The sequence below is a fragment of the Mus musculus genome, chromosome 2 (genome assembly GCF_000001635.26).
Source record: "Mus musculus strain C57BL/6J chromosome 2, GRCm38.p6 C57BL/6J".
Taxonomy (NCBI): domain Eukaryota; kingdom Metazoa; phylum Chordata; class Mammalia; order Rodentia; family Muridae; genus Mus; species Mus musculus.
This window is the reverse complement of record NC_000068.7, coordinates 86,314,109-86,331,255: the sequence shown is the minus strand read 5'-3', so window position 1 is coordinate 86,331,255 and position 17,147 is coordinate 86,314,109. Positions and strand designations below refer to the sequence as shown.

General features: G+C 37.8%; 1 protein-coding gene and 1 pseudogene across 1 annotated transcript; both read left to right on the top strand.

Moving 5' to 3' along the window:
• Gm13719 (predicted gene 13719) lies at positions 2,606 to 5,810 on the top strand (annotated as a pseudogene).
• Positions 15,971 to 16,913, top strand: Olfr1053 (olfactory receptor 1053). Its single transcript, NM_001177857.1, has one exon. It carries the CDS (start codon positions 15,972 to 15,974, stop codon positions 16,911 to 16,913), a length of 942 nt encoding a protein of 313 aa, NP_001171328.1. The 5' UTR covers position 15,971.
• Positions 16,914 to 17,147: the final 234 nt, after the last annotated feature.

The window sequence follows — 17,147 nt, the reverse complement described above, 5'->3', positions numbered from 1 at the left end:
GGGGTGATCAGGTGTAGAGGAAGACTAAAAGCAATGCAAGAGAGCTAAAATTAACAGGCATTTGAGGGTGATATAGAAACCTGGTGAGATAGAAACTTCTTAAAGTATATGAAGGCAATTCAATGAAGTTTCTAAATATGGGAGAAACAGAGTCTCGACAGGCTAACACTAGCCAACAAATGAATTTTCCAGTACTAGCACTAGGTTACATTCAGTTGTGTTGTTAGCCAAAGGAGCCATAGAAATTCACAAACAACCCATCATGTCAACAAAACAGTAACCTCCTCTTAAACTAACACCAAAGTATTGTTGCTGAAGGCAACATTCTCAAAACACATTGGATACAAAAGAGATTAAGCTGGTGCCTCCATAGAACATTCACTCCTATGTTTTGGTGTCTTTAGCACAGAAAGATACTCCACAGGCTACCAAAAGAGAAGCATATATACCAACTGAGCCACAAGCCCTTTGCTGACCTACCTGCAAAACACTAGGGCAATGGTAGCATCAACTTGTGGAAGAAGTTCATTAACAACTGATTTGAATTAAGGCTCACTGCACAAGTTCAAGTCCATGTTGAATGCTGCTTGAGGAACCAAGAACCCAAGATTAGATAATTCCAGAGACATAGGATTAAACCAAATACTACTGATATTTTTTAAGTAGTTATAAGGTGACTCCTAATGAGATTTTGCTATGCTTATAGAACAGTGCTTTATTCAGTTGTCATCAGAGAAGCTTCCTCCTGCAGAATATGGGAATTAATTCAGAGACAAACACCCACATGTTTTGCAGAGACAGAGAGAGAGGGGACAAGAGAGACAGAGAGAGATAGACAGAGAGAGAGAAAGAGAGAGAGTTGAATGCTTAGCTCTAAATGGAATATAGACACAAAATTTCTCTTGAAACCTGCAGAAGAGGAATCAATGAGTACAATAGCCAGAGAGAATGGAGAACACAAGAAGAACAAAGCCCTCTAAAGCAACAGGCAAAGCTCATAGGTATGCAGAAACTGAAGCAGCATGCATAGGACTTGTAAGGTTCTGTAACAGGTCCTGTATGAATATGTTATGGCTTTCTCTTTTTTTGCCATCACACCATTTTATTTTTTGCTACAGTTAAGCATTTTATTGTCCCCTCCCTGTTCTTTAGACAAGTTGTTCACTTTCTTTTTTATTAAATATTTTCTTTCTGTACATTTCAAATGTTATCCCCTTTACTGGTTTCAATTCAGTGTTTTTAATGGGACTTGTGAATGTGGGAACAAGTTAGTCTCTGATGCTTCTGCCTGACTTTTCTCAGGCTGTTTTCCTTCTGTTGATTTGCCTTCTCCAGTTTCAGTGTGCTGATTTTTATCTTCTTATATTTTTTCATTGTTATGTTTTGTTGTTTACTTTTAAAAGCCTGTTATTTTTAATGAGAGACAGAAAGTGAATGGATCTGAAAGAAAAGAGTACTGAGGAGTTATGGGATGAGTAAAAGGAGAGGAAATAATAATATCGATATATTGCATTAGAAAATCATCTAATATCAATGAAAGAGGGAAAATAAAAGTACAATAAAGATTTACAATAGTGTCATATAGCAAAACTTTAAAAAGATTATTTTCAAAGTAAACATAATATTAACAGACTGAGTAGGTCTTTTTGTCTCTACTAATACTAAATACAATTGCTATATGTTAAGAGCCTATCATTACTTGAACCTGTGAATATATTTGTAAATTAAAAGATGAAATAAGTTTGTAATAAACAGATATGACACAGAATATAGAAAATTTTCTTTGGTAATAAAAAGAAAATTTTCATTTTTCCCTTCCTGCCTGAGCCACTCTAAAGATTCCACAGTTTGAAGGCCTCAAAGGAGATCTGCTGCAGCCAGGACCACAAGTTTCCCAGGATACCTACAACTACCCAGGGACATAGGAAGCAGTCTCCAGACAGACCAAGCAGGTCTCTTAACAGCAGAGATAACCAGCTGGGAAGAGGCAAGAGCAAGACCGTAAACAACAGAAGTTAATATAGTTTGATACAATCAGAAACCAGTTCTCTCACCACAGCAAGCCCTAGATACTCCCAAAACACCTGAAAACCAGGATGATAACCTAAAATCCTATCTCAAGAAGATAATAGAGTCCTTTAAGAAAGACATAACTCACTGAAAGAAATACATGAGAACACAGATAAGTAGATAGAAGCACTTCAAGAGGAAACAAATAAGTCCCTTAAAGAAATACAGGAAAACACAATCTAACAGGTAAAGGATTTGAACAAAGTGGACCAAGACGTAAGAAAGCAAGCGCAAGTGGAGATAACCCTAGAAATAGAAAACCTAGGAAAGAGGTCAACAGCACCCTTTACAATAGTCACAAGTAATATAAAATATCTTGGTGTAACTCTAACCAATGTGTGAAATGTTTGAAAGATCTGTATGTCTCTCAAGAGAGAATTCAAAGAAGACCTCAGAAAATCTCCCATGCTCATGGATTGGTAGAATTAACATAGCAAAAGCAGCCATCCTACAAAAAGCAATGTACAGATTCAATGCACCACCCATCCAAATTCCAACACAATTCTTCATATACATAGAAAGAGCAATTCTTGTGGAAGAGAAAGCAAGCAGGCTGTGGGCCGCATCCCCATTCATTGCAGTTACCTGCTGGGTTGGGTCCAGTGTTTCTGGAGTCATAGAGGTGTTGATCCCAGTCATCAATAAGCTGCAGGACATCTTCAACTCCGTGGGTGCCAACATTATCCAGCTGCCTCAGATCGTCATAGTGGGAACGGAGAGCAGTGGGAAGATCTCAGAGCTAGAAAGCCTAGTGAGGAGAGACCTTCTTCCAGAGGGACTGGTGTGGTCACCCGGAGACCTCTCATTCTGCAGCTGGTCCACGTTTCACCAGAAGATAAAAGAAAACCAACAGGTGAAGAAAATGAAGTTGAAGCAGAAGAATGGGGTAAATTTCTTCACACCAAAACAAGCTTTACACAGATTTTGATGAAATTCAACAAGAAATTGAAAATGAAACTGAAAGAATTTCAGGAAATAATAAGGGAGTAAGCCCTGAGCCAATCCATCTCAAGGTTTTCTTGCCCAATATTGTCAATCTGACACTTGTGGATTTACCGGGAATGACCAAAGTACCTGTAGGTGATCAGCCCAAGGACATTGAGCTTCAAATCACAGAACATATTCTTTGGTTCATAAGTAATCCCAATTCCATTATCCTTCTGTCACTGCTGCAAATACAGATATGGCAACATCAGAAGCACTCAAGATTTCCAGAGAGGTAGATGGGCGCAGAACTCTAACTATAATCACTGAACTTGATCTCATGGATGTGGGTACTGATAGCATGGATGTATTGATGGGAAGGGTTATTCCAGTCAAGCTTGGAATAATTGGAGTAATTACCAGAAGATATTAACAATAAGAAGAGTGTAACTGATTCAATCTATGATGAGTATGCTTTTCTTCAAAAGAAGTACTCATCTCTGGCCAATAGAAATGGAACAAAGTATCTTGCTCGGACCCTGAATAGGTTACTTATAAATCATATCAAAGATTGTTTACCAGAGCTGAAAACAAGAATAAATGTCTTAGCTGCTCAGTGTCAGTCTTTTCTAAATAGCTATAAAAAACCCGTGGATGATAAAAAAGTGCTACTTTACTCCAGCTTATTATGAAATTTGCCACCGAGTATTGTAACACTATTGAAGGAACTGCAAAGTACATTGAAACTTCTGAGCTATGTGGTGGTGCTAGTATTTATTATATTTTCCATGAGACTTTTGGGAGAACCTTAGAATCTGTTGATCCACTAGGTGGCCTTAACACTATTGACATCTTGACTGCCATGAGAAATGCTACTGGTCCCCATCCTGCTTTATTTGAGCCTAAAGTTTCATCTGAGTTGCGAGTCAAATGTCATAGTAAGCATCTAGAGGAGTGCAGCCTACGGTGTGTGGAACTGGTCCATGAGGAGACGGAGAACATCATTCAGCATTTTAGCAATTACAGCACACAGGAATTGTTACTGTTCCCTAAACTTCATGATGCCATAGTTGACATAGTGACTTGTCTTCTTCCTAAAAAGAATGAATTTATGAAGTTCCTCGGCAAATGGATGGACCTGGAGGGCATCATCCCGAGTGAGGTAACACAATCACAAAGGAACTCACACAATATGTACTCACTGATAAGTGGATATTAGCCCAGAAGCTTAGAATACCCAAGATATAAGATACAATGTGTAAAACACATGAAACTCAAGAAGAAGGAAGACCATAGTGTGGATACTTTGCCCCTTCTTAGAACTGGGAACAAAACACCCATGGAAGAAGTTACAGAGACAAAGTTTAGAGCTGAAACGAAAGGATGGACCATCTAGAGTGCCATATCCAGGGATCCATCCCATATTCAGCTTCCAAACGCTAACACCATTGCATACACTAGCAAGATTTTGCTGAAAGGACCCGGATGTAGCTGTCTCTTGTGAGACTATGCCGGAACCTAACAAACACAGAAGTGGATGCTCACAGTCAGCTTTGGATGGATCACAGGGCCCCCCAATGGAGGAGCTAGAGAAAGTAACCAAGGAGCTAAAGGGATCTGCAACCCTATAGGTGGAACAACAATATGAACTAACCAGTACCCCCCAGGAGCTCATGCCTCTAGCTGCGTATGTATCAGAAGATGGCCTAGTCGGCCGGCCATCAGTGGAAAGAGAGGCCCATTGGTAGTGCAAATTTTATATGCCTCAGTACAGGGGAACACCAGGGCCAAGAAGTGGGAGTGGGTGGATAGGGGAGTGGGGGGTAGGGTATGCTGGACTTTTGGGATAGCATTGGAAATGTAAATGAAATAAATACCTAATTTTAAAAAAGTGAAAAAAAAGTTGCCCTTGGTAAAATGTTGCCCGTGACAAATGAAATGGTACATAACTTAGTGTCAATTGAGCTAGCGTATATCAACACAAAACACCCCAACTTTGCTGGTGTCTGTGGGCTGATGAACAGGAGGAACAAAGAAGAAACAGGCTAGCGAGAGAACCACCTTCAGCTGTATCACGAGACAAGTTAATTCAGGACGACAGAAGAGAAACTAGAAATGTCGCATCTGCAGGTGGTGAGATTGGAGACAGTGGTCAGGCACCAACAACAGGCAACTGGAGAGGAATGCTGAAAACTTCAAAAGCTGAAGAATTACTTGCTGAAGAAAAGTCAAAACCAATTCCAATTGAGCCAGCAAGTCCACCAAAAGGCCATGCTGTCAATTTGCTAGATGTGCCAGTTCCAGTTGCATGAAAACTGTCTGCCCAAGAACAGTAAGATTGAGAGGTTATTGAAAGACTTATCAAATCATATTTTCTAATTGTCAGAAAGAATATTCAAGACAGTGTCCCAAAGGCAGTAATGCATTTTTTGGTTAATCATGTGAAAGATACTCTTCAGAGTGAATTAGTAGGACAGCTGTGTAAATCATCCTTATTAGATAATCTTCTGACTGAATCCAAGGACATGGCACAGTGAAGAAAACAAGCAGTGGATATGCTGAAGGTATTACAAGGAGCCAGTCAAATTATTGCTGAAATCTGAGAGACTCCTCTTTGGTGAACAGAACTGTTTGATATCCACACTTTGCTGACTTGAACCTGCTAGCTACTGCCTACCTGAGCAGAAGTTTATGAACGTTTGTGTATTGCAGTGTATGGATTTGCTTGTGTGAGGACTGGCTATAAGCTGAAAAGTATATTATTCATTACAAAACAGATCACATCTTTAATTCACATTTTTCAAGTTTCCTATGACATATACCAAGTCTGTCCATTTCAGTCAAACTTACAAGAGAAATTGATATTCTAGTTGTACAAAGCAGTTTGCCTGTACATATGACCCACAAAACTCTTTTAGCCTCAAAGCAGCAGCCATAGTCCTCAGAAAGGGAGCTCCAGTACATTTCATTATATAGACTGACCTGGCTTTAAAAGATAGAGCCTGGCAAGTTCCTCACATAATCAATGTATCCGTTCATCCTTCATTTTTATAGTCTTAAAAAACAAACAAAACTATTTTGCAGTTTCAAGAAATATATAAGATATTAAAGACTCATCAAGATGAGGAACAGACTATATAATTAATGGCTCTTGATAGAAATTAAAATAGACTTTGATTCAAAAAAAAAAAAAGCCTGAAAATTTAATGACTTCCTACAATAAAAACAACTATTGGGAATTTTCTTAGTAACAATGGCTAGTCCTGTTAGTCTCTAAATAATCCAATGGTAACCTAAATTTCTCTTATACAAATTTAGCAATTGCAATCCAGATACACCCCTAAAGTGGGGCACTTATATTGGGCTCCAAGACTCACAGTTAAATAGAACCTAAAATTCCACAATGTATCCACTGGTTATAGCTGCTTTAGTTCCACACCTACAGAATACATTATATTAATGGTATGTAAACACTAGTGGACCTGTATTAAAGAAAAACACCTGGACATACACATATATCTAAAAGCTTATGGACTGTATTCAGGGATTGAGGGTGATGTTTACAACCTATTTTGTGAAAAATGCCTGTAAAATTCATCTTGTAAACTAAGCATTAAAATTTTTTCTGACCTAGCTGGGCAGTGGTGGTGCATGCAGCACTTGGGAGGCAGAGGCAGGTGGATCTCTGTGAGTTCAAGGCCAGCGTTGTTCCAAGACAACTAGAACTACACAGAGAAACCCTGTCTTGAAAAACCCAAAGAATTGAATCCTAAGTAGAAATCTTTGATGTATGTAGTTGTCTTTGACCAAATGATACATTCATTTTATAAATACTAAAATTATTTTCAGGTTATGGTCAGACGTCTTACGAAATAATATTAGCAAGGAAAACAAGAACATGTTTTCTTTAGATTATGATGCCCACTGAGCAATCTTAAAAACTATCCTGTCCTGCGGGATTCAGCTATTCATGGGTGCGAGGGGGACCGCAAACCTGGAAGGAAATGGGAAGAAGGGAAGGAGAAGCAGAGACCAAGAAGGGTGCCTATCAAGGTCTCCGTTTATTACGCTGAGGTGCCTTGTGCGGGGGAATAGGGAGGGGTCGAGGGAGAATTTTACAAAGAAGTGGACATCTGCTGACATGGGGATCAAAGTCAGGCTCCAGGCAGCAGGCACTCTGCATCTTATTTCTGGAACATAGATCCTCCTTAACAGCCTTGGGATATCAGGCCGGGCTCAGGTGTAACTCATGTCCTTGGATGTCGTGGGAATTCAGAAAGAGATCAGGAAGAGGGGACTATAATTCAGCTTTTACAGCCTCAGGTTCCAGGAAGGGAACAGGGAGGAGGACGTGATGACCAGCTCCTAGCATGAGGCCATTTGGCCTGTCAGGGTGGGAGATTGTGAGAAGCTCACTTTCTCACGGTATGGTCTCTGACAAAAAACATAAAAGCAGTCTGATACAGTACCAGCTTGACAGTGAGTACACACTGCCTAAATGTGTTAGTACACTTTAAAAAATATCCTGTTATCCAACAATTAGGTATCGATGACTTATTTTTTAAGAGAGATGACCACCCACCACTGTAACCTCTTTGAACTTATAAGGAGAAAGAAATGCACCTTTATCCAACATTTCAAATAAATTTTAAATGGAAGATGCTAGCTTTAAAAACATTTTATGATAATGTACTTGTTAGCACTACACACTTTGAACAAAGGAAAACAAGCAAGAAATGTAGGGAAAGTGGAAGCTTCCTTTGTGTGCTTTTACACTGATGTGTTCTGAAATATGGAGATAATTTCTGGCATATTTATAAGACGACTGTATGCTCTATGTAAACAAAAATGCTGGTGTGAAGAAAAAGAAAGAAAGAAAGAAAGAAAGAAAGAAAGAAAGAAAGAAAGAAAGAAAGAAAGAAAGAAAGAAAGAAAGGAAGGAAGAAAGAAAGAAAGAAAGAAAAAAAGAAAGAAAGAAAGAACAATTCTCAATTTCATATGGAAAAGTAAAAATCCCAGGATAATGAAAACAATTCTTCATGATAAAAGAACTCCTGGGGAAGCAGAAAGGTGGTGGTGCATGCCTTTAATCCCAATACTAGGGAGGTAGAGGCAGGTGAATCTCTATGAGTTCAAGGTTAGCCTGGTCTATAGAGTAAGTTTCAGGTCAGCCAGGACTACAGAGAGAAACCTGTCTCAAAAAACAAACAAACAAACAAAAAATCCTCCTGGGGGAATCACCATCTCTGACCTCAAGCTATACTACAGAGCAATAGTGATAAAAACTGTGTGGTATTGGTGAAGAGACAGGTTGACCAATGGAATAGAACTGAAGACCCAGAAATAAACCCACACACATATGGATACTTGATCTTTGACAAAGAAATCACAAATATACAATGGAAAAAAAGAAGGCAACTTTAATAAATGGTACTGGTTGAAATGCAAGTCTGTATGTAGAAAAATGAAAATAGATTTGTCACCTTGCACAAAATCAAGTCCAAGTGGATAAAGGACCTCCACATAAAACCAATAAAAAGGAAAGTGGGAAAGAGGCTCAAACTCATTGGCATGCTGGGAAATTTTACAAACAGAACACCAAAGGCTCAGGATCTTATATGAAGAATTGACAAATGGGACCTCATGAAGCTGAAAGGCAAAGACATAGTCACTATAACAAACCAGAAACCTACAAATTGGGAAAAAAAATCATCATAACCCCATATCTAATGGAGGGCTAGTATCTAAAATATATAAAGAACTCAAGAACCTAACCTCAAAAAACAAAAACAAAAACAAAAACAAAAACAAAACAACAACAAAAAAAAACCTACATAACCCAAACATAAACTGGGGTATAGAACTAAACAGAATTCACAACAGAGGAATCTTGAATAGCAAAGAAGCATGTAAAGAAATATTCAGTTTCTCTCTCCCCTTTGTTGGGTATTTTTAGCTAATAATATCCCTGTTGAGTTCTGGGAACCTCTTGCTTTCCTGGCATCTGGGACTTTTTAGTAGCTACCCCTAGTTCCTCATCCCACACTGTTATGCATCTCCATTCAGTTTTCTGACCCTCTGGAATTCTCAACCCCTCTCCTCCCATGCCTGATCCTGCCTCCCTCTTTTCCTTCCCCTTCTTTCTCCCTCCTAGGTCCCTCCCTCCCTCCCTCCCTCCCTCCCTCCCTCCCTCCCTCCCTTCCTCCATCTCCCTTGATTATTTTGTTCCCACTTCTAAGTAGGTCTGAAGCATCCATATTTTGGTCTTCCTTCTTCTTGAGCTTCAAATGGTCTATTAGTTATATTGTGAGTATTCCAAGATTTTTACCTAATATCCACTTATCAGTGAGTACATACCATGTGTGTTATTTTGTGACTGGGTTGCCTCAATCAGGATGATATTCTCTAGTTCCATCCATTTGCCTACGAATTTCATCAAGTCATTGTTTTTAATAGCTGAGAAGTGCTTCATTATGAAAACGTACCACATTTTCTATATCCATTCCTCTAATGAGTAACATTTGGATTGTTTCCAGCATCTGGCTATTATAAATAAGGCAACTATGAAGATAATTAGAGCATGTGTTCTTGTTATATGTTGGAACAACCTTTGGTTATATGTCCTCAGGCATAACTATTTCCAATTTTCTCAGTAATATGCAGAGTGATTACCAGAGTGGTAATTAACAGCTTCTGCTCCACCAACAATGGAAGAACCTTCTTCTTTCTCCACATTCTATCCAAAATGTAGTGTCACCTCAGTTTTTGGCCTTTGCCATTTTGATTCCTGAAAAGTAGAATCTCAGGGTCATTTTGATTTGCATTTCCCTGATGAATAAGGACACTGAACATCACTTTTTTAATTGGTGATTTTATTTATTTACATTTCAAATGTTATCCCCCTTCCTTGTTTCCCCTTTGCAAACCCCCTATTCCATCCACCCTCCCCCTGCTTCTGACAGTGCTCCTCTACCCACCCACCAACCCACTCTTGCCTCACTGCTCTAGCATTCCCCTATGCTGAGGTATCAAACGTCCACAGGACTAAGGGCCTCCCCTCCCATTGATGGCAGACAAGGAAGTCCTCTGCTACATATCCAGCTGGAGCCATGGGTCCCTCCATGTGTACTCTTTGATTGGTGATTTAGTCCCTAGAAGCTCTGGAGGTTCTGGTTGTACAATATTGTTGTTCTTCCTTTGGGGTTACAAACCCCTTCAGCTCCTTCAGTCTTTCCCCTAGATCTTCCACTGAGATCTCTGTGATCAGTTCTATGGTTGGCAGTGAGCCCCTGCCTCTGTGTTTGTCAGGCTCTAGCAGATACTCTCAGGTGCCAGCTATATCAGGGTCCTGTCAGCAAGCACTTCTTAGCATCAACAATAGTGTCTGGGTTTGGGGTATGCATATGGAATGGATTTTTAGATGGGGCAGTCTCTGGATCGCCTTTCCTTCAGTCCCTGCTCCACTCTTTGTTCTTGCATTCCTTTACACAGGAGCAATTCTGGGTTCATATGCTTGAAATGGGTGCATGGTCGCATCCCTAAAATAGGGGACACACAAAGCCCCAATGAAGAAAGAGAACTTCAGACCAATTTTTTATGAGTATTGATGGAAAAATACTTAATAAAATTCTTGCAAACAGATTCCAAGAACACATCAAAACAATCATTCACCATGATCAAATAGGGATGCAAGGATGGTTCAATATATGGAAATCCAACAGTGAAATCTACTACATAAATAAACTCAAAGGAAAAAAAACACTCACATGATCATCTCATTAGATGCTGAATAAACATTTGACAAAAATACAACACCCCTTCATGTTAAAAAGTCGAAGAACAATCAGGAATTCAAGGCCCACACCTAGACATAATAAAAACAATCTACAGCAAACCAATAGACAAAATCAAACTAAAGGGAAAGAAACATGAAGCAATCCCACTAAAATTAGGGATTAGACAAGGCAGGATGGTCTCTCCTTATCTGTTTAATATAGTACTCCAAGTTGTAGTCAGAGCAATTAGACAACAAAAGGAGGTCAAAGGGAAACAAATTGGAAAGAAAGAACTCAAGATATCTATTTGCAGAGTGTATACTTTATTGACCTTAAAAACTCCACCAGAGAAATCCTACAGATGATTAACAGCTTCAATAAAGTAGCTGCATATAAAATTAACTCCAACCTATCAGTAGATTTCCTCTATTCAAAGGATTAAATGGGCTGAGAAAGAAATTAGGGAAATGACACCCTTCACAATAGTCAAAAATAACATAAAATATCTTGGTGTGATTCTCACTAAACAAGTGAATGATCTGTATGGCAAGAACCTCAAGTCTTTGAAGAAAGAAATTAAAAAGATCTCAGGAGATGGAAAGATCAGCAGGATTATCATAGTAAAATTGGCTATCTTGCAATCAACAAATTCAAAGCAATGCCCATCAAAACTCCAACTCAGTTATTCACAGAGATAGAAAAATCAATTTTAAAATTCATCTGAAATAATTAAAAACCCAGCATAGCAAAAAAGATTCTCAACAATAAGAGGACTTCTGCAGGAAATCAACATCCATGACCTCAAGCTTCACTACAGAGCAATTGTGATAAAAACCACACAGTATTGGTACATAGACAGAGAAGTAGATCAATGGAATAGAATTAAAGACAAAGAATTAAACCCACACACCTATGGTCTCTTGATCTTTGACAAAGAAGCCAAAACCATCCAGTGGAAAAAAAGACAGCATATTCAACAAATGGTGCAGGTTCAACTGGTGGTCAGCATGTAGAAGATTGCAAACCAATTCATTCTTATCTCCTTGTACAAAGCTCAAGTCCAAGTGGATCAAGGACCTCCACATAAAACCAAATACATTGAATCTAATAGAAGAGAAAGTGGGAAAGAGCCTTGAACACATTGGCACAAAGGAACGTTTCCTGAACAGAACACCAATGGTTTATGCTCTAAGATCAACAATTGACAAATGAGACCTCATAAAATTGAAAACCTTCTCTAAGGCAAAGGACAGTGCCATCAGGACAAAGCATCAATCTACAGATTGGGAAAAGATCTTTACCAACCTTCGATCTGATAGAGGGCTAATAGCCAATATTTACAAAGAAATCAAGAAGTTAGACTCCAGAGAACCAAATTACCTTATTAAAAACTGGGGTAGAGAGCTAAACAAAGACATCTCAACTGAGGAATCTTTCATGGACTAGAAGCTCCTACCTAAAGAAAAGTTCAACATCCTTAGTTTTCAGGGAATTGTAAATCAAAATGACCGTGAGATTTTACCTAACACCAATCAGAATGGCTAAGATCAAAAACTCGGGTGACAGCAGAAGGACATAGCTGTGTTCAGGCATTGGAATGGATAACTCGGAAACAGGCTTGATGAGTACAACTAATGACTCCCAGATGCTCTCCCGAGTAACAAAAACTCAGGAAAATGGCAATAATGAATGTACAATTCTGTCAGAATTTTGAAAAAGACATGTACAGTAGTAAAACACAAGTCAAACTAGTTCCCATTGTAACACTAATAACTGATGCTCCTTCAATGAATTAAAAAGTTATTAAAGTTATTTAGGTCTCTGTAGAAATCTCAGGCTGTTAGTCTTCTTTTGACAGTTAACTTTATATTTTCCCTTGGGGAATACACATAATATCCCAGACAATTATAAAACACAACAAAGTCTTAAGTCTCTAAGATGATCTAAATGTAATCATTTGAACAAATTGTATGATAATTCCCCTGGGAACATCAGAAAGAGCAAAGAAAGCCATAAATTCTTGCTACCTTAAAGAAAAAGTAGAAGTGATTTAGAATATTAGAATTTAATCCTTTCTCAAAGGTAAGTGATTTCATGGAATTTATACAGATAGACCCCAGAGTACAAGTAATTCATATCACACCTGGCCTCTAATTGTTGGCACTCTTATTCCTTGAGATGCAGAACAAAAATAATGTATTTACTTGTGCTCCTTGAAATTGTAAAATTGTCTTAAGACATTAAATTTTATCATTTGAACAGATATTCTGAATCCATTGCATTTATGAGAGTTTTAAGTGAAGAGGAATGAGAGATATATCAATAATTCATTACTGATATCAAGCATTAAAAATAATAACAATATAATTATTTTCAGAAGCAAAACAAGGTGGTATATTGTATTTGCTTCACAAAAAATAAAAGTATAAGTTTTGGGGTCAATCCTATATAATGTTAGATAATAAAATGCTACATTTTTTATTTAAAAATATAAATTTACAACACAAATTATACAAACAATATATATAATATTTATATAATATACATTATATATGATACAAATTTCCTTCTGAAAAGGATACATTTATGAAAGAATCTTTTTTTTTCCATTTTTTTATTAGGTATTTAGCTCATTTACATTTCCAATGCTATACCAAAAGTCCCCCATATCCACCCACCCCCACTCCCCTGCCCACCCACTCCCCCTTTTTGGCCCTGGTGTTCCCCTGTACTGGGGCATATAAAGTTTGCAAGTCCAATGGGCCTCTCTTTCCAGTGATGGCCGACTAGGCCATCTTTTGATATATATGCAGCTAGAGTCAAGAGCTCCGGGGTACTGATTCTCACCTGAGGAATACCGAATGGCAGAGAAACACCTGAAAAAATGTTCAACATCCTTAATCATCAGGGAAATGCAAATCAAAACAACCCTGAGATTCCACCTCACACCAGTCAGAATGGCTAAGATCAAAAATTCAGCTGACAGCAGATGCTGGCGTGGATGTGGAGAAAGAGGAACACTCCTCCATTGTTGGTGGGAGTGCAGGCTTGTACAACCACTCTGGAAATCAGTCTGGCGGTTCCTCAGAAAATTGGACATAGTACTACCGGAGGATCCAGCAATACCTCTCCTGGGCATATATCCAGAAGATGCCCCAACTGGTAAGAAGGACACATGCTCCACTATGTTCATAGCAGCCTTATTTATAATAGCCAGAAGCTGGAAAGAACCTAGATGCCCCTCAACAGAGGAATGGATACAGAAAATGTGGTACATCTACACAATGGAGTACTACTCAGCTATTAAAAAGAATGAATTTATGAAATTCCTAGCCAAATGGATGGACCTGGAGGGCATCATCCTGAATGAGGTAACACATTCACAAAGAAACTCACACAATATGTACTCACTGATAAGTGGATATTAGCCCCAAACCTAGGATACCCAAGATATAAGATATAATTTGCTAAACACATGAAACTCAAGAAGAATGAAGACTGAAGTGTGGACACTATGCCCCTCCTTAGATTTGGGAACAAAACACCCATGGAAGGAGTTACAGAGACAAAGTTTGGAGCTGAGATGAAAGGATGGACCATGTAGAGACTGCCATATCCAGGGATCCAACCCATAATCAGCATCCAAACGCTGACACCATTGCATACACTAGCAAGATTTTATCGAAAGGACCCAGATGTAGCTGTCTCTTGTGAGACTATGCCGGGGCCTAGCAAACACAGAAGTGGATGCTCACAGTCAGCTAATAGATGGATCATAGGGCTCCCAATGGAGGAGCTAGAGAAAGTACCCAAGGAGCTAAAGGGATCTGCAACCCTATAGGTGGAACAACATTATGAAAGAATCTTTTAATATGAACATTTCCATAAATTTTCTTATACACTAATCATCTTTATTGCAATGCTGCAGCTATCACAGGTATGATGTTAACATCAGTGCTGTACATGCTAACAAGCCTACCCTGCACTTTCTTCATTGAACATTAAACTCTGGTTAGTCCTACAACTGGAAATCATGCTGACAATAGTGAAGATTCCCAGTGACCAGGGACTGAAGGACTAAAGGGAAGGAATCAGGTAGAATTAGCTAGTGCATCTTCATTATCTTGAATCAATGAAAAACTACTTTGCTGCTCAGATTATGCAAATTTATTAAAGGAAGAGGAAATACCACTGAAATATAGTCAATAATGATGTTGAGATTTGTAAATACTTCTTCAGTTAAATTAATAAATAGTAATATCTGATGTAAAATGGCTAAGTAAATACATCTTACATGCTCTATCACTTCTTCTATATGATATTATAGAATAATTATGCACAAGTATACAAAGAAAAGTGCTAAATATTAATACTTTTGCTGGAATATATCTAACCATTTATCTGGTAATTTAAAATAGGTGAGCATTCTACTGAAAGGAAAATTGAATACTTGTACCTCAACTGCAATACAAGTAATCAAAACTTAAATATCAGTGGTGCACACAGAGAGAATATATTTAGCTTCATACAATATCAAGCCAATTCCATTTATTATGCTAAGTGCTTTAAGAAGCTTGTTTTCTACCAGATTAAAAATTACTGTAGAGTGACATGTGTTCACTACTCAATTCACAGTTATTAAATTCAGGATAATAGTACAGTCCCTCTCATCAATGCATTTCATAATAGTACAAGTAAAATAGAGTGGAAATGACATAGAATATTAAAATGAGCACACTTGACTATGGGAAAGACACATTTATTTGGAAATATTTATAAGGATATACAAGTATGCATTTTTATTTTAGTGTGTATTTCATAACTTGGAATGATTTCATTTAAGGAATTATAATAGTCAAAATGATTTAACTTCATTCTATCTCTGTCTCAATTTTCAAGAATACAAAAATTGCATACAATATTCCAACAAGATGAAGTTGCAGTCTAAAAACAAAGCTCTATGTATAAAGTAACATTTCAATATTAATATCCATGTTTTACACGTGTGTAATTACAATATAATGATATATATTTATTATATATCTTCTGAAAGAGATCATTTCCAAAGAAGAATACTCAATACATTCATTTAAAAAAAATGTGCAAATATTGTTTGTGACCATTTAATTTTAAAATATCTGTTCATTTTACAAATATAACTTGAACAACGTTTAATTCTTTTGGAGGATATAATTGGATGAAATGGGGCAACAGAATACAACATCACTGCCTGGGTTCATCTTGATGGGAATCACACAGCGCACTGAGCTTCAGCTTCCTTTGTTTGGGGCCTTCTTCATCATCTATGCAGTCACAGTCATGGGCAACCTGGGTATGATCATTTTGACTAAGCTGGACTCTCACCTAGAAACCCCTATGTACTTTTTCATCAGACATCTGGCTTTTATTGATCTTGGAAATTCCACTGTCATCTGTCCCAAGATGCTGGTGGATTTTGTTATGAATGACAAAACCATTTCTTTCTGTGAATGTGCTACCCAGTTGTCTTTCTTCCTTATGTTTATTATCACTGAATTTTTTATCTTGTCTGCAATGGCCTATGACCGCTATGTGGCCATCTGCAACCCTCTGCTCTACAGTGTGATCATGTCTCAGAGACTTTGTCATGTGCTTGTGGGCATCCCGTACCTCTACAGCACCGTCCAGGCTCTACTGGTCACCAGTAGGATTTTCACATCAACTTTCTGTGGCTCTAACATCATCAGTCATTTCTACTGTGATGGTATTTTCTTGTTACCTATTTTGTGTTCAAATGCTGAAGAAATACAATTGGTGATCATTTCATTTTCAGCATTGAATTTGATCTCTTCTTTTCTGGTAGTCCTTGGATCATATGTTCTGATTCTGATAGCCATATGTCGAATGCATTCTGCAGAAGGCAGGAGAAAAGCTTTCTCTACATGTGGGTCTCATTTGACAGTGGTTGTGGTTTTCTATGGTACTCTATTTTTTATGTATTTGCAACCTAAATCTACTGACTCCTTAGAGAATGATAAAATAGCCTCAGTGTTTTATACTTTAGTGATCCCCATGCTTAACCCCTTGATATACAGTTTAAGGAACAAAGAGGTTAAAAATGCCTTCTACAGGGTACTAAAGGGTCAATTTAAAATTAACACTTAATATTCAGTATTATATATATTATATATAGAGAAAGAAAATTAGAGAAATAGAGATAGATATTGATATTGATATATCTATATGTAGACATAGATTTAGAGAGATGATATAGACAAAGACATATTCATAAATATAGACCATTCAGTTCTTACAAAGTTATGTGTATAATAGTTCATAAAATCTTGCTTTTGTAAAAGTTTAATATTTAATACAATTCTACTGTCTATAACAATCGAT